The following is a 21,919-nucleotide window of genomic DNA, read 5'->3' on the forward strand; positions in this document are numbered from 1 at the left end:
CAGTGCATAGGTGTTCCCAAGGGTGCTGTTGTGATACCTGCACATATTTTATAAAATACACACATTTATGCCTTCCTTGGAACAGGTGTAAACATATGTCTCGGAACGTGCCAACTACAGGGACTGGTCCTAGGAGCCTATTTTATAAAAGGCACATACGCACCTTTACAATGTGTGCCTTTATAAAACCAGGCCCATTTGTATTTATCAAACAAGTTAATAGATGAGTTGATATTCACGTTCAGTTACGTATTTTGACATGTTCATTCCGGGACAGATACAGCCATGCTGTCATGACTTAAGTTCAGGGACCCTCCCTCCCTCAAATTTGATAAACAGAAGGGGGTGCAATCTAAAGATTTGTCTAGAATACCTAATACTGTAGTATCAGCCCTAGCAGCTGCCTTGTAACATTAAGCGTATCAAGCCTATTAGGACTCTTTCTCAAGAGCCCTTCAGCTACTAGCACTGCAGTAGAGATTTCTCTTTGCTTGTGCCTTTCATTAGCCCCTCCCCTCACAGTAGCCAAGTTCAATAGGAGTTTAATTGTATTAAAGAAGGTGAGCTGTTTTCTCCAGTCACAGAAGTGAGTGGGGGGGGGGGGGGGGGGGGGAGAGAATGAAGCAATCACCCTCAGCTAAGTAGAGCTGCCTGGCTGCCACTTCACTTCCTCCTGGGCTGTTGATGCAGAATTATAGCCAAAGAGTGAAGTCTTTTTCACTAAGAAATTAAATGTGACAACTATGAATGGCAGGCAATAAAACCTGTGGAATGAGAGGATATTACAATACAACCCTGTGTACTAAACGTTTACTTTTGCAGGCTAACACTGTATACACAAGCATTAAATGTAATACTATTGAATCAACTCAAATTTATTTTGAATGAGTAGGCAATGAATATGCAAAAAAAATTACAGTTTCAGGAATCTGAATGTCATCTTTTTTATTAGATTGTTTTTCTTTTTACAACACTGATTCAAAGTACAATAAATCTGAGTTTAATCAAATTTAAATTAAAACACTTTCTTTGAACTTACTATTCTCTGATGCCTGTATGATGCCTGGCTCATCTTCCTGTGAATCTGGAGAGAGTCCTATAATGTCAAACCTGTGCCATAAAATCAAAAATAAAGCATTAATAAGCAATTCTTAATAAAGATTAATCCTGCAGGTACCATATTTCTTGAAGACTACATACCCAGAGAATTGGTCACCCAGGACATAGTTTAGTAATTTACCATTATAATCCATCAGGGTCAAGGATCTGTTGTTCTTCTGGTACTATTTTAGAGCTCTTAATTAGTTATATACTGTTTGCTACGCCAGATATTTCTAGGGAAATAAAAGCTGGTAGCAAGAATAAAATAGAACACTGGGGAACATTCTGAAAGTCCTAATAGAACAGCATCGTCCCTCAGATCACATTAATTTTTAAAAAGCGCAGAACAGGTTTCATTCCCAAAGCAGCTCCATGAATACATGAATTCCCAGGCTTATTGAAGGTAATATACCAACTGAAATATCATAAGCCACTACCAGCAGAGAATTATGGCACCAAAACATTTTTAGCAATTCAACACTAATTTTCACCATTTACCATATAGTATATGAACTGGGTTTTAAAACTGCATCCTAAACAAAGGATCTCAGAATGTAAAGATATTGTGAGCACAGTTTGTTCATGAAGGTTATCCATCCCCAAAATGTGATGTGACATCTCAAGCAGAACAGGTAAATTCAAGAAATTCAGCTACAAAGGAGACCTACAAAAAAAAAACCATCCTATATAATAATTTGCACCATGAACATTCCATGAAGCTGCGTGGGTCCGTGCCTCCATTCTGATTGGCTGTGCCTGGGACTGAAGCCTCGGATGACGTCATCCAGAGAGCCCAAGCAACAGCAGCATTCTGACAGAGAAAAAAAAAAAAAGTAACACCCTGTCAGAAAACCTCCCCTGTCTCACACATACTACTCTCTGTGACGCACAACACATACAGTTCCCCACCCCACACACACTCATGCAACATCTAAAACCTCCCCCCCCCCTGTCATTCTGACAGAGAAAAAAATGTAACACCCTGTCAGAAAACCTCCCATCTCACCCATACACACATGATCTGTGACACACAACACACACAGTTCACCCCCCCCCCCCCCCCCACACACACACATATAGTAACATAGTAAATGACGGCAGAAAAAGACCTGCACGGTCCATCCAGTCTGCCCAAGATAACTCATATGTGCTACTTTTTGTGTATACCCTACTTTGATTTGTGCCTGTGCTCTTCAGGGCACAGACTATATAAGTCTGCCCAGCACTATCCCCGCCTCCCAACCACCAGCCCCGCCTCCCAACCACCGACTCTGGCACAGACCATAAAAGTCTGCCCAGCACTACCCCCGCCTCCGGCTCTGGCACAGACCGTATAAGTCTGCCCAGCACCAGTCCCGTCTCCCAACCACCAGTCCCGTCTCCCACCACCGGCTCTGGCACAGACCGTATAAGTATGCCCAGCACTATCCCTGCCTCCCAACCACCAGACCTGCCTCCTACCACCTGCTCTGCCACCCGATCTCGACTAAGCTCCTGAGGATCCATTCTTTCTGCATAGGATTCTCACACACACACTCATGCAACATCTAAAACCTCCCCCCCCCCCCCTGTCATTCTGACAGAGACAAAAAATGTAACCCTCACCTCTGGCACTGTCAGACACACACATACAATAACTCTCTCACATACACAATCACTGTCTCGTAGACACACACACTGACCCCTCCTTGGAGAATACAACACAGATGATGAACACTTCGGAACCCCAATACAAGCTCAACACCGACACAGACCACTTCACCACACCCATCACCCCACCCCCCCTCTCTCATTCTGACAGAGAAAAAAAAACTACCACCCTCTCAAAAACCCTCCCCTGTCTCACTTACACATAAACACAAGATCTCTCTCTGTGACACACAACACACACAGTTCCCCAACCCCCCCTCCCGCAAGGTTAACTGTCACACACACACACACACTCATGCACCATCACAGTTCATCAAACCCACCCCCACCATTGTCACTGTCAGAAACACACACACACAATCTAACTATCACCTACATACACAGTTACTGTCTGAATCATATGCACACACTGAAAAAGCCAAGAACTACACAAACAACTACCCCTCCTCTGTCAATAGAACAATGATGTACAACACTTAGGAACGCCACTCAAACACAAACTATCAATAAAAAAAAAACAAACATATATTAAAACAGTTCAGGTCAAAGCAAACACAAATAGATAAAACCCTTGCTAGCGCCTGTTTCATTTGATTGAGAAACAGGCCTTTCTTTCTAGTTTAATCATAAATACTAACAATTAGCTTCAAACAGACATTTGCTGACAATAAAATGTCTTGGCTTCTTATTCCAATAAAATAAGCAAACTGGTATTCTGTGTAGCAATACTGGATTGGCTTAGCAACAATTGCTATGCAAACTTTGCTAGTTTGACAATGTTACTACTTAGAGAAAGAATGCTACCTTGATAGTGGCACATTTCAGAGCAGATATGAACTACCACAAGGGAACAATTATATTAACTATTCCACCAATTTTGTAACACAAAACCTTATAAGAATAGATATAATTTTAACAAAATCCACTCTTTATTAATATTAATTACTCCATCATTATTTAAAATCCATACTTTTACACAGTCCATTCCAGTTGTACTCATATTCTTCCAAACGTCTATATCATAAATTAAAGCTGTTTTAGCTCGTTGTCCATCAATTCTTTATACAAAAAAATCCTCTTGCAGCTCTACACAGTGCTGTGTTTCACCAACTGCGTCCTCAGGAGATGCATCTTTAACTGCATCTCACCAACAGCTGATTAAAGATATGTCAACATTGATTATTGACAATAATACATTTAGGTATGAAAATAGGTTCTACCTACAAATAAAGGGCGTGGCTATGGGGGCAACTGTAGCCCCCACCATAGCCTGCCTATATATGGCGGAGTATGAAGAGATGTATATATATCTATCCCCATATATAAAATACATTTTATGTTGGAAACGGTTTATTGATGACGTCCTGCTTATCTGGATGGGAACAAATCAACAGCTGACGGAATTTTTAGAGTACATCAATGTGATCTAAATATTACATTTAATATGGAAAGAAATGTGCAGACAATAAATTTCCTGGATATATCTCTATATATACAGGAGAATGCATTTCATACATCGCTGTATAGGAAACAAACTGATAGAAATTCATTGTTGCACTTTAGTAGTTATCACCCGAGACAATTAAGGGAAAGCATACCTATGGGACAATTTCTCAGGGTTAAAAGATTATGTTCAGAGCAACACAATTTTTATGTTCATGCAGATAATATGAAACAACAATTTTTACAGAGGCAATACCCCAAAAAAGTGATTAAAAGGGCGTATAAAAGAGCTCAAAACGTCAATAGACATTGGTTGCTACATAAGCAAAAGAAATTAAAGGATGATCAAACCCTAGTATGCGTTCTCCCTTATTCAATTCATACAATGCAGTTGCGTAAAGCGATATTACGTTATTGGAATATTTTACACATCCATCCTGCATATCGTAGGAATAAGAACTTGGGGGAATTGATGTCAGTTACTAAACATATTAAAAATGTAGATTCATCAGCAGGGTTTAAACCGTGCCACAATTGCTGTTATTGTAAACAGGCTTTGGAGGGAGATAGAATTTATAACCAAAAGATGAATAGGTCTTTTTACTTAAAATGTTCAGGAGACTGCAATACAGCAGGGGTTGTATATGTAGTTGTATGCCCATGCAAACAGTGGTACGTTGGCCAAACTAAGAGAAAGGTGAAAATCAGAATAGTGGAACATCTGAGTAACATCAGGAGAGGAAATGTAGAGGCGCCTTTGGTAAAACGTTGGCTAGATATGAAACACACGTTAGATGATTTAAGATTCTCTATTTTAATAAAGATAGATATGGGGACCAGAGGTGGTGATATAAGTCAGAGATTATTAATTACTGAACAAAGAATTATATTTACTTGGAAAACGTTTTTCCCACATGGGTTAAATAAAGATGTTGAATGGAGTGAAGTAATTTAACACCTAGCAACAGTAATTCACTTAATGGATTGATTAATGACAGCTGCGATGAGTGGCTCGTAAAGAAGATTTAAATAGGGTGAAGAGCATTCTGTTGCATATGGACTTATTTGCTTCCTATTGACTGGATGTACACGGGACGAATCCACCGAATGGATCTCCTGTCTGAGAGATAGTGTCAAAAGGAGTTGGTTGAAAAATTTGTTATTGTAAGAAAATTTGGTGTGTATGAATTAGAATGATGAAGTGATGAAATTAATAGATATGAAATTGATGGTGTAACATATATTCACAGCCATTGCAGTTGTCATATACACAATGGATGAATCAGAGTGATATATCGCTATGCTAATGCGATGTTTAAACAGCTCCTGAGGACGCCATTGGTGAAACACAGCACTGTGTAGAGCTGCAAGAAAGGATTTTTTTGTATAAAGAATTGATAGACAACGAGCTAAAACAGCTTTAATTTATGATATAGACTTTTGGAAGAATATGAGTACAACTGGAATGGACTGTGTAAAGGATGGATCTTAAATGATGGAGTAATTAATATTAATAAAGAGTGGATTTTGTTAAAATTATATCTATTCTTATAAGGTTTTGTGTTAAATTTCAGAGCAGTGCAATCTTAATGGCATTAGGAGAAGACAGAAGTACAGGACTGGGGTCTGAAGGTAACATGCAATGAAGTGGCAGCATAACAAGCCTAGGGCAACTCAGCCACAAAATTTACCATAAAGTTCCTTGCCTGTAGGGAGAGGCTGAGTCAGTCCCGATATTATTCTGACTGAATGGAGTTGTAGTAACTCTCTCTTTATAGGCTATCTGTAGAGGGATATCTGCAAGCCAGGGTAGACGGAATAATTTGAGATTCCTAAACTTTCCTAAATCACCGCTTATTCCAGCCTATAGTTAGAGCCCAACAAATAACGGGAATTTTAAGATTACCATCAGAGCAACCTCAACCTGATTAAAATTTGACTGAATTCTTGGAAAGTTCTTTAGAAGTAATAACAGAACGGACTACTCTTCTGGTGACTTTTGCCTTAGAGCCAGACAGAAACAACATATTTCGTCCCTATTTTCGTCATATAAAGTACCAAATATCTGGGTTTAATTCTGCCCATGGTTGTCAGTGGCTTAAAGAACATTGACTGCAGCAGGCTGAATATCTGCCCCTTCATGGTCTGCATATACATGTTATTTTGAGACAAACAGAAAATAGGAACAGTGGTAAATATAGTACAAACTTAAGATTAACTTAAATCAGATATTCAGATGAAAATCTGAATATCTGCATTATAAAAGGTTGCTGAAGTCCTTGTCCCCAATTTTCAATAAGAGTTAAGAAATCTATTGGTAACTTGAATCTTTAAACAGTAGCAAACATCCTATTAAATCTAAGGCTGAAATAGAGCTGAGCTCAGTAAAAATCTAAGTGTTATAATGCAGACGGTATTAGACGGACAATGTTCTTGAAAAATATACTTACCAAGACGGCATAGCCATGTTCATATTTAGTGTAACAGGTGTAATTGGCCTAAAATTAAGAAGAAATAATGAAAAAATCAAATCAAATTGCATGAACTACAACATTTATAAAGTACTATGTAAGTTGACAATTCTCCAAATAAAGCTATTTTAAAAGCCTTAATGTACCACAAAGGGACATGTATCAAGTATTAAAGTATTACCTGAAGAAAATGAGTTTACAAATTGTTCAAAAAAAGTCTCTTTAAAAGAAAGACTAAAGCATGGGCCTATCAAAATTGATATTTATTTACACATGGTACCTCAAAACATTATCATTCAAACTGATATCTTGCTGCTAACCCAGTACTAGGGTTTATAAGTTCCTTCTCTTACTGCAGTCTGGTTCACATGTGATTGATTAAGTAATCATGATTGTCTTCTTGTAATAGGCTGTGAAAACTATTATAAATATCAATCTCATGGGCTGGCCAAAATCACAAGCAACACAAAAATAATCTGCGACTGAACTAAGCATCTCACCAAGTTAACACCCATGGGTGATGACTGGGGACTCCAGAACCATGTTCCGTGCTCCACCAGGTCCAGTCTATGAACCAGAAGCCTGGAAGAGCCTAACAGTTTGAGCACAGCCTGCACAGCTGGAAGCTAGGCCAAGAATCAGACGCACCTGCTCAAACAATATACCATCTGCTGAAGGCTGAGAAAATACTGGAGTTTTGCACAGAGCATCAGCCCTTAAACCAGTGATATCACTGGGAAAAGTCAATTTTTCTACCTCCATCTGCTGGTAGGAAAGGGATAACCAATCGTATATGATAGTACAGTTAGATACTAAGGAAGAGGTAGGTAGTAGGTGAGCAGAACTTTAAAATGTTTTTTCGTCACAGTTTTAAAACTGTTGCAGTCTAGAACATTCCTGAATCTTCACTTCCCCAGCTGTAAAGGACTAAAATACAGATTAACACATGCGTCCAGCTTTTCCTACACGAGCATACAGCTGTGGAATGCATTGCCATTTGACCTGAAAACAGTTTACGACCTAATCAACTTTTGTAAATTACTGAAGACTTCTCTCTTCAACAAGGCATACCACAACAATTCATAATAGGAACTGTAACGCATCGCCACTACCTGATATTCTGAAATATTCTCTCTCTATACCTGATTGCTTAATTTTATTATGTTATCCATGTTCATTATGTAATACCAATTGTATCTTACTCTGGAATGGCGAATGCCATGACAGAAAATTGTAAGCCACATTGAGCCTGCAAATAGGTGGGAAAATGTGGGATAGAAATGCAACAAATAAATAAATAAAAGGGGATGGATGTATGGTAGACCAAGACCCGTTTACGGAGGACTGTGTTCGTGAGGGGCTTGCCAAACTAAAAGTAGACAGAGCGATGGGGCCTGATGGAATACACCCAAGGGTGCTTAAGGAACTCGGAGAACTTCTGTCGGCTCCACTGACAGACCTCTTCAATGCTTCCTTAGAAACTGGAGTGGTCCCGGTGGAGTGGAGAAGGGCAGATGTGGTTCCTTTGCACGAGAGTGGAAGTGAAGAGGAGGAAGGGAATTACAGACCTGTCAGTCTGACCTCGGTGGTGAGTAAGCTAATGGAAACACTTCTAAAGAGGAGGATTGTGACATTTCTTGAACTACATGGAATGCGGGACCCGAGGCAGCATGGCTTCACTAGTGGCAGGTCATGTCAGACGAATCTGTCTGTCTTCGACGACTGGGTGACCAAACAATTGGATGTGGGAGGGGCGCTTGATGTGGTATACTTGGATTTCAGCAAAGCCTTTGACAGGGTTCCGCACAGGCGACTGATAAATAAATTGAGTGCCCTCGGTGTGGGACCTAGAGTAACTGATTGGGTAAAAAATTGGTTGAATGGTAGGAGACAGAGGGTGGTGGTAAATGGAGCTTGCTCTGAAGAAAAGGAGGTTGTCAGTGAAGTACCGCAAGGATCGGTCCTAGGGCCAGCTCTTTTTTTTAATGTCTTTGTGAGCGATATTGCAGAAGGGCTGTCTGGTAAAGTTTGTCTCTTTGTGGATGAACTCTGCAACAGGGTGGACACCCTGGAGGGTGTGAATGACTTGAGGAAGGACCTAGCAAAGCTATAGGAATGGACCAATATTTGGAAACTAAGGTTTAATCCCAAAAAATGCGGGGTCATGCACTTGGGTTGCAAAAATCTGAGGGAACGGTACAGTATAGGGGGTGTGGTGCGCGAAGGAAGAGCAGGACTTGGGGGTGATTGTGTCTGACACAGGTAGAAAAAGCGATGGCCAAAGCCAGAAGGATGCTTGGGTGCATAAAGAGAGGCATGACCAGCAGGAAAAAGGAGGCGATAGTGCCGTTGTATAAGTCTGTGGTGAGGCCTCATTTGGAGTACTGCGTGCAGTTCTGGAGACCGCACCTATGAAAAGATATAAACAGGATGGAGTCGATCCAGAGGGTGGCTACAAAATTAGTAAGCGGACTTGAATGCAAAAATTATAGGAACAGGCTTATGAACCTCGACAAGTATACGATGGAAGAGAGGAGGGAGAGAGGAGACATGATAGAAACGTTTAAATATCTCAAGGGCATTTATGTACAGGAAGAGAGCCTTTTTCAAATGAAGGAGAGATCTGGAATGAGGGGGCATATGACAAAGTTGAGCGGGAATAGGCTTAGGAGCAACCTGAGGAAGTATTATTTCACAGAAAGGGTGGTGGAGGCGTGGAATGGCCTCCCGGTGGAGGTGGTGGAGTTGAAGACTGAGGCATGGGATAAACGTGGGATCGCTTAGGAACAGGAAGAATTAGGGGTTGCAGAGGATGGGCAGACTGGATGGGTCATATGGCCTTTATCTGTCATCATGTTTCTATGTTTCTATTTCACTATCTTTCAAAGCCCTCTATATGTACTCTTCCTTACTCTAGCTTAGAGGTCGATCAAATTTTGGTTTCAGTTACAGTGTTGAAACTGGCCCAAAGTCCTTTTTCTGTCTGGTTTCGGTTTTAACTGAAACCAAAAATTGTGTTTTGTCCTATGTCACTCTCCCACCAAATGTGAAGTTGCCTCTACCCCTTTCTAACCACCCACTTGTAGATGCCTCCCTCTGGCCTAATCTTACAAGCCCTAGCGGTCGTTAGGGCAGGAGGGATCCCCAGTCGCTCCTGTCCACGTTGGCTCTGCTCTCAAAATGGCTGCCATGACCTATAGTGGCAATCACATGAGAATGTCACAAGAGGTGATGGCAGCAATTTTTGAATTTTTGTAAATAATTTTTTAAAATGTCTTTATTAGTAGATTAAAACTTCCCAGATATTCAACATAAAGTGCCTGACATAGCCATGTTTCGCCAGTATAAAAATGGTTGCATCATGGGCAGTGGATCACCAGCTGATAAAAAACTTAAAAAAAAAAAAAAAAAACAGGGTGGTGTGGCTGTTCAAACATAGCAAGCTAGATTCTGGGAATAGTCTACAAAAACACGCTGTGGTTTCAGTTTTCATTAGCCGAGGTCTTTGTGTACAGTGACTATTGATTGGGGGAAAAATATAGTCTTTCATTATTAAAATTATAACATGAGAGAGAGGGGTTTGGATACTATCTGGGTTATTCTAAAGAATTTCTAGGCTCTGTTGGTTATGATGAAGATGCAGCATTTTAATCAAACTTGTGGCATGCAGAACCTAGATTCTAGCAGAAAGGAACCTGCAGTGATTGCTTTCAAGCACAAGTACTAGTTAGCTTATAGCTTTAGTAGGGAAATATTACAATGACATGTATTTATTAATTTTTAAAAAAATTATAAAACTGCTCCATCTACAATGCTGGGCAGCTTACATATTAACATACATAATACAATTGACAAAACAGATACCAATCTAATATAATAAAACGCACCGTGAACGTTCTAATGAGGACAACGTTCTGAAGCCATCTGACGTCACTCCCTGAGTCCCTGGCTGTAGGGTTCGTGGCGTTCGTGGTGTGAAGCCACCCAGCCGTCTCTGCCCCACCCTCGCGTCTAAACAAACAAATCCAGAAGCGTCAGGGAAGGAGGCGGCGCTCCCGACGTCTAGCCTTCCCTTCGCTGTGTTCCGCCTTCAAAAAAAGGCGGAACACAGCGAAGGGAAAGCTAGACGTCGGGAGCGCCGCCTCCTTCCCTGACGCTTCGCTGCCGGAAACGCCACGGAGGTAAAGTTAAAAAGAATTTAAAAAACACAAAAGGGATGCAGGGATGCGAAGGGGGGGGGGGGGGGAGAAGAGGGCGGGCCAGGCTGGGACATGGGAGAGAGAGGAGCATGGATGCGAGGGGGGGGGCCATGGAAGGGAGAGAGGGGACTTGCTGGAAAAGGATGAATGAAGGCAGCAGGGGACAGAGAAGCATGGATTGGGAGGGCAGGGCTCAGGGAAAGAGGGAAATTGCTGAAAAGGGATGAATGGAGGGGGCAAGGGACAGAGGAGCATGGATGGGCATGGATTGGGAGGGCAGGACTCAGGGAGAGAGGGAAATTGCTGGATAGGGATGAATAGAGGGGACAGATGGGCATGGATGGATATGGATTGCAGGGCAGGCCTCAGGCAGAGAGGGCAATTGCTGGATAGGGATGAATGGAGGGGCCAGGTGACAGAGGAGCATGGATGGGCATGGATTGGAAGGGCAGGACTCAGGGAGAGGGGACTTGCTGGATAGGGATGAATGGAGGGGACAGATGGGCATGGATGGATATGGATTGCAGGGCAGGCCTCAGGCAGAGAGGGGAAATGCTGGATAGGGATGAATGGAGGGGGCAGTGCCCATGGAGAGAGGGGAATTGCTGGAAATGGATGAATGGAGGGGGCAGGGGACAGAGGAGCATGGATGGGCATGGATTGGGAGGGCAGGACTCAGGGAGAGAGGGAAATTGCTGGATAGGGATGAATAGAGGGGACAGATGGGCATGGATGGATATGGATTGCAGGGCAGGCCTAAGGGAGAGAGGGCAATTGCTGGATAGTGATGAATGGAGGGGGCAGGTGACAGAGAAACATGGATGGCCATGGATTGGGAGGGCAGGGCTCAGGGAGAGACTCACTCTCTCTCTCACACACTCACACTTTCACTCTGACTCTCAAACAGTCACTCTCACATACACTCTCCCAAACATACACACTCCGAGGAAAACCTTGCTAGCGCCCGTTTCATTTGTGTCAGAAACGGGCCTTTTTTACTAGTAAGCATAATAAGATTTGAAAATAATGAAGTTTATATATTAGAAAATAAATTTGAGAAATGTATTGCTCATAATCGTAATTTTTCCAGAGCAGAAAGTCTTGCATTCAGTAACATCAATGGGCTTTTTTTTATTCTGGTCTGTGCATCAGGTTGGTAGAATGTCCACAGTGTAGACCAGTGTCTGGACTCCTTTAACCTATTTTAGGAAGAATCTATATCATGCTGGTACTTAATCAGTTTTATAACTAAATACAAAATGGGAAACAGTGCTACTTTCTCTTTTTACTGGTGCAGTTTGGATAAGCATAAAAAGCCGGAAATCATGATTTTATTTTTTTTTTTTTTTACACATTCTCACAAAGTTCCTGTATCAGAGGATATTTAACTACATCTGCATGGACTTGTGAACCTAAAAATGCCAGAGCTGTTGAGAAGCCCTTGTTAAAATGGCTCTCCCGGTTGACCAGTTGTCAGGCTGTGCTTGCAGTTCCTGGGACTGTAAGTAATCTCCTGTGGGATTAGCAGAGGGCTCCCGACTGCAAATTCTGACAATTCCCAGTGGACCTCATTGGTTCACATTCACACAACCAAACTTTAGTTTTTGGTTTCAGCTTTGGCCAAAACCGAGTGAGAAGTTTCAGCTGAAGTGTCGGTTTCAGCCAAAATGGGAAAAAAAATAAGCAATTTTGGTCGGCTCTACTCTGTCCTTTTCTCCATTTGCCTCCCTCCCTCCCTACCTTTACTATTCCACTGTTTCACCACTACAGCACAATCAGCTACAGAAGGGAAATGAAATGCTTCTCATCCTACAGACTACTGGTCCTCAGTTCAAGTACTAACAAATGAATAGGCTGCACTTGAGAAGCACTTTCTGATTCCCAGTCTCTGCAACTCATTTTACAGCTGCATGGGCAAGTCACACAAATCGTTAAAATTTCTGGTCAGCAGTGGCAAGCTCCCAGTGTAGTGTAGTGTAGTGGATATAGCAGGCACAGAAACAAGAAAACCAGGATTCAAATCCTGCTGATGCTCCTTATAACTTGAAGGGGGGGGGGGGGGGTCACTGCACTCTTCATTACCACAGGTACAGACTTATAAGCCTTCTGGGGTCAGGGAAATACCTACTGTACCTGAAAAAGATAAGAGCTAAATCTAATAAATACATTATTAATATGTGCTCAGACTGAACTAGTCTGTGCAAGCTTGTAACCCTGTGAAATGTTATCACACCAGCAAATAGATTATAGTTTTCATTTCCATATCAGACTTCTCACTGAGATGGTCAACACTCACAGCAGAGCCAAAATATCATATGAACCAGGAAAGAAAAATATCTGTGAGGAACAAGGATTTCTTTTCTTCTAATTAGAAATGATAGTAACAGAAGTAAAGATGTCTCACAGGGGGAAAATCAAAGAAATAATTTTAAAAAACCAAAATGTTAAACTTACGCATGTGGACAAATGTATTTTATATGAGGACTTCGTATATCTGCAAATGCTTCTGCCCAGCCATGCCTATTAAAAAGGAAGATGTATTAAACTTCATTGCTTACATTTGACAACAGTCATGATATTTACCAGGCAGATTTAGATCGAATATTGCACAATGAATTTCTGTGTGACTTGCCTACAAATCTATATAGAAATTCAGCTGTAGTCACCACAAAGATTCTTCTTTCAAAAGAATAAGTCTCAAAATTGTTTTAAGTAGTTTACCAGTCACAGTAAATGTTTAGAAATGTCAGAAATGTAATACATGAATATAATATAGAATGGATTCAACTTTAACATAATTTTGTAATCTAGTTTAGTAAGACAAAGACAAAGGGATTCCCCCCTCAAACAAAGGGCAACTGCCCGCACCTTACCACCATTCTAAGCCTAAGTAATACGGTAACTATCTGCATAGTGGGAATTATCTTTATTATCAGTTCCTGTTTAATTAACTTCTACCAAATCAAAACTTTTGTGCTCAGGAGTATAGTAGTAAATGAAATTAGTTGCTTTAAAACCAAAAGTAGCATCACATCATCTCCTGCAGTGGTCCTTCCCATCCAGTTTGAGCTCTTGTTTAGCAATTCTTGATCTGAAATGTGTATCTCAGTGTCCTATAGAATCACACATCAGACTACGTATTATTCCCCTAATTCTATAAAAGTCACCAAAAATTGCATGCGCTATAACGAACATTAGTGCCAATAATTGGCTTTCTAAGAAGCAATTAGAAGCACTAATTAGATTTAACTGGCAATTATGTGCAATATGAAAGGAGGGTGTGCAGAAATGGGAGGACATGGGCTAACAGGGGCGTTCCTAAAATTAACGTGTGATGTTATAGAATAACAGGGATATGCGCCTTATGTAGGCGCGTACATTTGCACCATGTTTCAGTTGGTGCAAATGGATGTGCATGCCTAAATTTAGGCGCAACTCCCAAGTGTAAGCACTATTCTATAAACCGCGCCTAACTTTAAGCACAGCTTGTAGAATAGGGCTTTTTTTCAGTGTCACATACAGAATCTTCCTATATGTACAAGCAGCCTATGCGTAGATAAGCACTGTTTCCAGAACCATTACAAGAGTGCCATTCTCATATACTAAGGGGTCCATTAACTAACCTGTGGTAAGCACTGATACACACAACAGCTTAAAAAGGGCTTCCGCAAGGTACGCTGAGGCATCCCGTGGTAAGTTTCAAATATGCACGCGCTACCCACACACTAAACAATATTCTGTATTTTTGGTCAAGGGGCGGAGAGTGGACGTTTCTGTGCTAATCAGCATGTCAGCATTGACACATGCTGATAAGCACAGATTAGAGCATGAGCCCATATCACCTATAAAATAGGTGTAAGCACTCATGCGCTAATTTTTGTTAATGGCCATGCACTAACGGCAACATTAGCGCATGTAGAATCCAGCCACAAGTGAACCACAGCTAATTAGCAAGAACCTTTTTTTTTCCAGTGTATCTAGACTAGAGCAGTTGTAAATGTGATGCAGTAACACTTACCTGAAACGGCCAGATCCCGTTTCAGATAAGTGTCACTGCATCATATTTACAGCTACTCTAGTCTAGATACACCGGGTAGCAAAGTTTATTTATGATATGCTATTATGTATGAAGATTTGTAGCCTACACAATAGCTTGAAAAAGTTACCTGAAAAAATTAAATACTTCTATACTGCTACGCTAAGACAACGCTGCTACAGATTGTACTTCTCTCTGTAATTCACTGAAATCCTAACTACTATGTAAGTCGCATTGAACCTGCCATGAGCGGGAAAGCGCGGGGTACAAATGTAATAAATAAATAAATGGAATACTGATAAGAAAAAAATAGGAGGTTTTTGAATTGTCGCTAAAAGATCATTACCCCAATCCATTATTTACTGGTTGGGTAAAAAACTTTTTAGTAATTTCTGAGGTCTTTTCCTCCTATCAAAGGATCTTGTGAATTACTTGTGGTCCACTTGTGGTTGGATTTTACATTTGATCATGGACTGTATAGCAAATTTTGTGTACACTAGCGCTTGACCATTAATTCAGAAAATGGAAAATTGGCCATTTTCCGGCTGCTGCAGAAATGGCCTTAGGGTGCAGGAAAGACCCGTGTAGGGATGCACCAAGGCCACTTTCTAAGATAGCTTTGTAAAAGGACCACTTAGAGAGTTAATAAAATATGACAGAACTGCATGAATGTTTCCAATTTTATTTCCAGACTTGTGTAGAGATGTGACGTCTTAGAAAATAACTGAAAGAGTTTAGGAAGTGGAACAGCATTGGGCAGATCCACACTCCTTGTGAGCGTTTCCATGAGTATCTTTTCCTGAGATCTTGGGATGTACTAAACGAGTACCAATGAGTATAGAGGACCCTCTCAAAACTTGGCATGCTATCAGGAAAAAAACCAAAACATTTTCTCTGAAAAAATCTTGCCTTCTACAATCGGCTATACGATATGCCCCAGGACTTGCACCTGGTAGGCCGGATAGAGTGTTCCAACAGTGCGAGAACAAGGGGATGTCTATTTTGGGTCAGATCTAGGAGGAAGGGGAGTTTTTACCTTACTCAAGACCTTAGAAAGAATATGGATTTTCCTCCTCCCATCAGGACTTTCAGTATAGACAAATCAGATACTATATTTCTCGTATAGCACAAGAGGATATTAGTCTGGAGGAGACTATAATGGCGCGGGCCTTGAGAGGAGGGGGTGGTAGAAATTGTATTTCCTGATTTTATCAAGCATTGGTTCTGACCTATTCCACCCTGGACTATTATGTGCAATGCTGGGAGAGGGATTTGGGGGAGACCAATGAGAGGCAGAAATGGGAAATAAGCTTTAAACACCTGCTAAAACCACTGGCTAGTGTGCTAATTGAAAATGGTCACAAAATGTTTTATCGTTGGTACTACACCCCACAAATAGCCTGCTAAAAATCTTTAGATATGGAACAGGCCTTTGCTGGCATAACTGTGGGGGATATGTTTCATATTTGGTGGACTGCCCCATTGTCCAGAACTATTGGGGGCTTTTGATTTGGTGCAGCAGATATTGGGAATTCAATACCCTCTAACAGTGGAGCACTGCCTGCTTCATCACAAACCTGTGGGGGTGAAACTCACACAACACAAATTGGCTAGCCATTTGTTCACGGCTGCTCACTTGGCTTTAGCAGCGGTGTGGAAGCAGCTGACAATGCCGGACATGAAAGTGCTGCTGCACAAACTGGTCTATTTCTGCTTAATGTCGGAACTGACTGCCATTAAAAATGGGCATTATACTACTTTTCACAAGGCTTGGGACTGTTATCAGGCCTGGAGAGCTAGTACTACAGAGTAAGCTTTCCTTGAACACCCCTGGGGTGATTTATTTGCTATTTATAGACATATGGGGGGGACTGTGTAGCACCCAGATATCGGGCAGGGAGACCCTTTCTGGCTACCTTGGGGGAGAGGGGATGTCTGAAAATAACAAGAAGCAGTATAAGGAGTGTCAATGCAAATGCAAGGCGCAGATAAAGAAGGCCAAGAGGGATTAAGAAAAAAAGATAGCATTAGAGGCAAAAAAACATAGTAAAAAATTTTTTCGGTATATTAAAAGCAGGAAGCCGGCAAAAGAATCGGTTGGGCCGCTGGATGACCGAGGGGTAAAAGGGGCGATCAAGGAAGACAAAGATGTAGCGGAGAGACTGAATTCTTTGCTTCGGTCTTCACCGAGGAAGATTTGGGTGGGATACCGGTGTCGGAAATGGTATTTCAAGCGGACAAGTCGGAGAAACTTACTGACTTCACGGTAAACCTGGAGGACCTAATGGGGCAGTTCAGCAAACTGAAGAGTAGCAAATCTCCTGGACCGGATGGTATTCATCCTAGAGTACTAATAGAACTGAAAAATTAGCTTGCGGAGCTACTGCTAGTGATATGCAACTTATCCTTAAAATCGAGCATGGTACCGGAAGATTGGAGGGGGGCCAATGTAACACCGATTTTTAAAAAAGGCTCCAGGGGAGATCCAGGAAATTATAGACCGGTGAGTCTGACGTCAGTGCCGGGGAAAATGGTAGAGGCTATTATTAAAAACAAAATTACAGAGCACATCCGAGGACATGGATTACTGAGACCGAGTCAGCACAGCTTTTGTGTGGGGAAATCTTGCCTGACCAATTTACTTCAATTCTTTGAAGGAGTAAACAAATATGTGGACAAAGGGGAACCGGTTGATATTGTGTATCTGGATTTCCAAAAGGCGTTTGACAAGGTACCTCATGAAAGGCTACAGAGGAAATTGGAGGGTTATGGGATAGGAGAAAATGTCCTATTGTGGATTAAAAACTGGTTGAAGGATAGGAAACAGAGAGTGGGGTTAAATGGGCAGTATTCACAATGGAGAAGGGTAGTTAGTGGGGTTCCTCAGGGGTCTGTGCGCTAGGACCGCTGCTTTTTAATATATTTATAAATAATTTAGAGATGGGAGTAACTAGCGAGGTAATTAAAATTGCTGATGACACAAAGTTATTCAAAGTTGTTAAATCGCGACAGGATTGTGAAAAATTACAAGAGGACCTTACGAGACTGGGAGACTGGGCAGCTAAATGGCAGATGACGTTTAATGTGAGCAAGTGCAAGGTGATGAATGTGGGAAAAAAGAACCCGAATTATAGCTACGTCATGCAAGGTTCCACGTTAGGAATTACGGACCAAGAAAGGGATCTGGGTGTCGTCGACGGTAATACACTGAAACCTTCTGCTCAGTGTGCTGCTGTGACTAGGAAAGCGAATAGAATGTTGGGTATTATTAGGAAAGGTATGGAAAACAGGTATGAGGATGTTATAATGCCGTTGTATCGCTCCATGGTGCGACCGCACCTTGAGTGTTGTGTTCAATTCTGGTCGCTGCATCTCAAGAAAGATATAGTAGAATTGGAAAAGGTGCAGCGAAGGGCGACTAAAACGATAGCGGGGATGGGACGACTTCCCTATGAAGAAAGTTTAAGGAGGCTAGGACTATTCAGCTTGGAGAAGAGACAGCTGAGGGGAGACATGATAGAGGTATATAAATAATGAGTGGAGTGGAACAGGTGGATGTGAAGCGTCTGTTCACGCTTTCCAAAAATACTAGGACTAGGAGGCATGCGATGAAACTACAGTGTAGTAAATTTAAACAAATCCGGGAAAATTTTCTTCACCCAACGTATAATTAAGCTCTGGAATTCATTGCCGGAGAAAGTGGTGAAGGCGGTTAGCTTAGCAGAGTTTAAAAAGGGGTTGGACGGTTTCCTAAAGGACAAGTCCATAAACCGCTACTAAATGGACTTGGCAAAAATCCACAATTCCAGGAATAACATGTATAGAATGTTTGTACGTTTGGGAAGCTTGCCAGGTGCCCTTGGCCTGGATTGGCCGCTGTCGTGGACAGGATGCTGGGCTCGATGGACCCTTGGTCTTTTCCCAGTATGGCATTACTTATGTACTTACGAAAGGAAATTTGGCTTTTGCTGTTTGAAGTATACTTACTGACTACTGTGGCTTTCAAATTTGTAAAAAAAATGAAATAAAAAGTTTGTGAGGGATTGGGAGATTTTTCTCTCAGGAGACCACAAGTAGGACAATTTTAAATTTTGGAAAATTCAGGTAAAAAAAAACAGAAAAGAAAACCTTGCTATTTTTTCAAGATTTTACTTTCTAAAATTGTGGAGCATACAGTAGTATAGCAGAGTAGAGGAATTCGCAAGTTAAAATTTACAGAAATTCAAAATTTTCTCACAAATTCCATACTAGTTTATGCCTATTTATTATGTTATTTACACCTTTTCCTTCACAGCAGCACATAGTCACTACATCCCACTCTGCCAAGCCCAGGCCAAAAAAGATGAAGGCAAAAACACATAGTAAAATTTTGTTTAGGTATATTAACAGCAAGAAGCCGGCAAAAGAATCGGTTGGACTGCTAGATGACCAAGGGATAAAAGGGGCAATCAGGGAAGACAAAGCCATAGCAGACAGATTAAATTAATTCTTTCCTTAGGTCTTCACCGGGGAAGATTTGGGAAAGATATCGGTGCCAGAAACGGTATTCAAAGCTGACGAGTCGGAGAAACTGAATGAAATCTCTATAAACCTGGCGGATATAATGGGGCAATTTGACAAACTGAAGAGTAGCAAATCTCCTGGACTGGATGATATCCATCCCAGAGTACTGATAGAATTGAAAAATGAACTTGCAGAACTATTGTTAGTAATATGTAATTTATCTTTAAAATCTAGCATGGTACTAGAAGATTGGAGAATGGCCACTGTAACGCCGATTTTTTTTTAAAAAGGTTCCAGAGGAGATCCAGGAAACTATAGACCGGTGAGCCTTATGTTGGTGTTGGGCAAAATGGTAGAGGCTATTATAAAGAACAAAATTACTGACCATATTCAAAAGCATGGATTAATGAGACAAAGCCAACATGGATTTAGTGAAGGGAAATCATGCCTCACCAATCTATTACATTGCTTTGAAGGGGTGAACAAGAATGTGGATAAAGGGGAGCCAGTTGAAATCGTATATCTGGATTTTCAAAAGGCGTTTGACAAAGTACCTCATAAGACTCCAGAGGAAATTGGAGAGTCATGGGATAGGAGGTTGTGTCCTATTGTGGATTAAAAACTGGTTAATAGATAACAGAGAGTAGGGTTAAATGGTCAGTATTCTCATTGGAGAAGGGTAGTTAGTGGGGTTCCCCAGGGGTTTGTGCTGGGACCGCTGCTTTTTAACATATTTATAAATGACCTAGAGATGGGAGTAACTAGTGAGGTAATTAAATCTGCTGATGACACAAAGTTATTCAAACTCGTTAAATCGCAAAAGGATTGTGAAAAATTACAAGAGGGCCTTATGAGACTGGGAGTCTAAATGGCAGATGACATTTAATATGAGCAAGTGCAAAGTGATGCATGTGGGAAAGAGGAACCTGAATTATAGCTATGTAATGAAAGGTTTCACATTAGAAGTCACCGACCATGAAAGGGATCTATGTGTCATCGTTGATGATACGTTGAAACCTTCTGCTCAGTGTGCTGAAGCTGCTAAGAAAGCAAATAAAATGTTAGGTATTATAAGGAAAGGAATGGAAAACAAAATGAGGATGTTATAATGCCTTTGTATCGCTCCATGTTGCGTCTGCACCTCAAATATTGTGTTCAATACTGGTCACCGCATTTCAACAACTTGAACATCTAAAGTTGGACAAAGCCATGGGACTGGACGGGATCCACCCTAGGATATTCAGGGAGCTCAGAGAGGTTCTGGCAGGTCCTCTTAAAGATTTCTTTAATAAATCCATGGAGATGGGAGAGGTTCTGTGGGATTGGAGAAGAGCGAACGTGGTCCCTCTTCACAAAAGTGGTGGTAGGGAAGAAGCTGGAAACTACAGGCTGGTAAGACTCACTTCAGTTATTGGAAACGTAATGGAAGCGATGCTGAAGGAAAGGATTATGAATTTCCTGGAAGCCAATAAGTTGCAAGATCCGAAACAACATGGTTTTACCAAAGGTAAATTGTGCCAAACGAATTTCATTAAATTCTTTGATTGGGTGACCGGAGAATTGAATCAAGGACGTGCTGTAGACGTAATCTACTTAGATTTCAGCAAAGCTTTTGACACGGTTCCCCACATGAGGCTCTTGAATAAACTTGACAGGCTAAAGATAGGACCCAACGTGGTGAACTAGATTAAGAACTGGTTGACGGACAGACGCCAGAGGGTAATGGTTAATGGAATTCACTCGGATGAGGGAAAGGTGAGTAGTGGTGTGCCTCAGGAATCGGTGCTGGGGCCGATTCTATTCAATATATTTGTGAGTGACATTGCCGAAGGGTTAGAAGGTAAAGTTTGCGGATGATACCAACATTTGTACCAGAATGGACACCCCAGAGGGAGTGGACAACATGAAAAAAGATCTGCAAAAGGTAGAAGAATGGTCTAAGATTTTGGCAATTAAAATTCAATGCAAAGTTATGCACGCAGAGAGTAGAAATCCACGGGAGACGTATGTGTTAGGCGGTGAGAGTCTGATATGTACAGACGGGAAGAGGGATCTTGGGATGATAGTATCTGAGGATCTGAAGCGACGACACAGTGTGACAAGGCGGTGGCCATCACCAGAAGGTTGCTAGGCTGTATAGAGAGAGGTGTGACTAGCAGAAGAAAGGAGGTGTTGATGCCCCTGTATAAGTCGTTGGTGAGGCCCCACCTGGAGTATTGTGTCCAGATTTGGAGGCCCTATCTTGCTAAGGATGTAAAAAGAATTGAAGCTGTGCAAAGAAAAGCTACAAAAATGGTATGGGATTTGCGTTACAAGACGTATGAGAAGAGACTTGCTGACCTGAACATGTATACCCTGGAGGAAAAGGAGAAACAGGGGTGATATGATACAGACATTCAAATATTTGAAAGGTATTAATCCACAAACGAACCTTTTTCAGGAGATGGGAAGGCAGTAGAACTAGAGGACATGAAATGAGGTTGAAGGGGGGTAGACTCAAGAAAAATGTCAGGAAG

At 41.4% G+C, this 21,919-nt stretch overlaps 1 protein-coding gene across 2 annotated transcripts in view; it reads right to left on the minus strand.

Annotated features, from left to right (window-relative positions):
• LYPLA1 (lysophospholipase 1) overlaps window positions 1-21,919 on the minus strand; it is a 106,064-nt gene that overhangs the window by 68,608 nt on the left and 15,537 nt on the right. The window contains exons 3-5 of one of the 2 annotated variants that reach the window (XM_030214450.1): window positions 13,319-13,384; window positions 6,645-6,692; window positions 1,040-1,110 (exon numbers count right to left, since the gene is read on the minus strand). In XM_030214450.1, coding sequence (XP_030070310.1) covers window positions 1,040-1,110; window positions 6,645-6,692; window positions 13,319-13,384 — 185 coding nt within the window. The remainder of the gene's footprint in view (window positions 1-1,039; window positions 1,111-6,644; window positions 6,693-13,318; window positions 13,385-21,919) is intronic. The other variant, XM_030214459.1, reaches the window with a different exon arrangement.

This window comes from Microcaecilia unicolor, chromosome 1 (assembly GCF_901765095.1).
Source record: "Microcaecilia unicolor chromosome 1, aMicUni1.1, whole genome shotgun sequence".
Classification (NCBI taxonomy): Eukaryota; Metazoa; Chordata; class Amphibia; order Gymnophiona; family Siphonopidae; genus Microcaecilia; species Microcaecilia unicolor.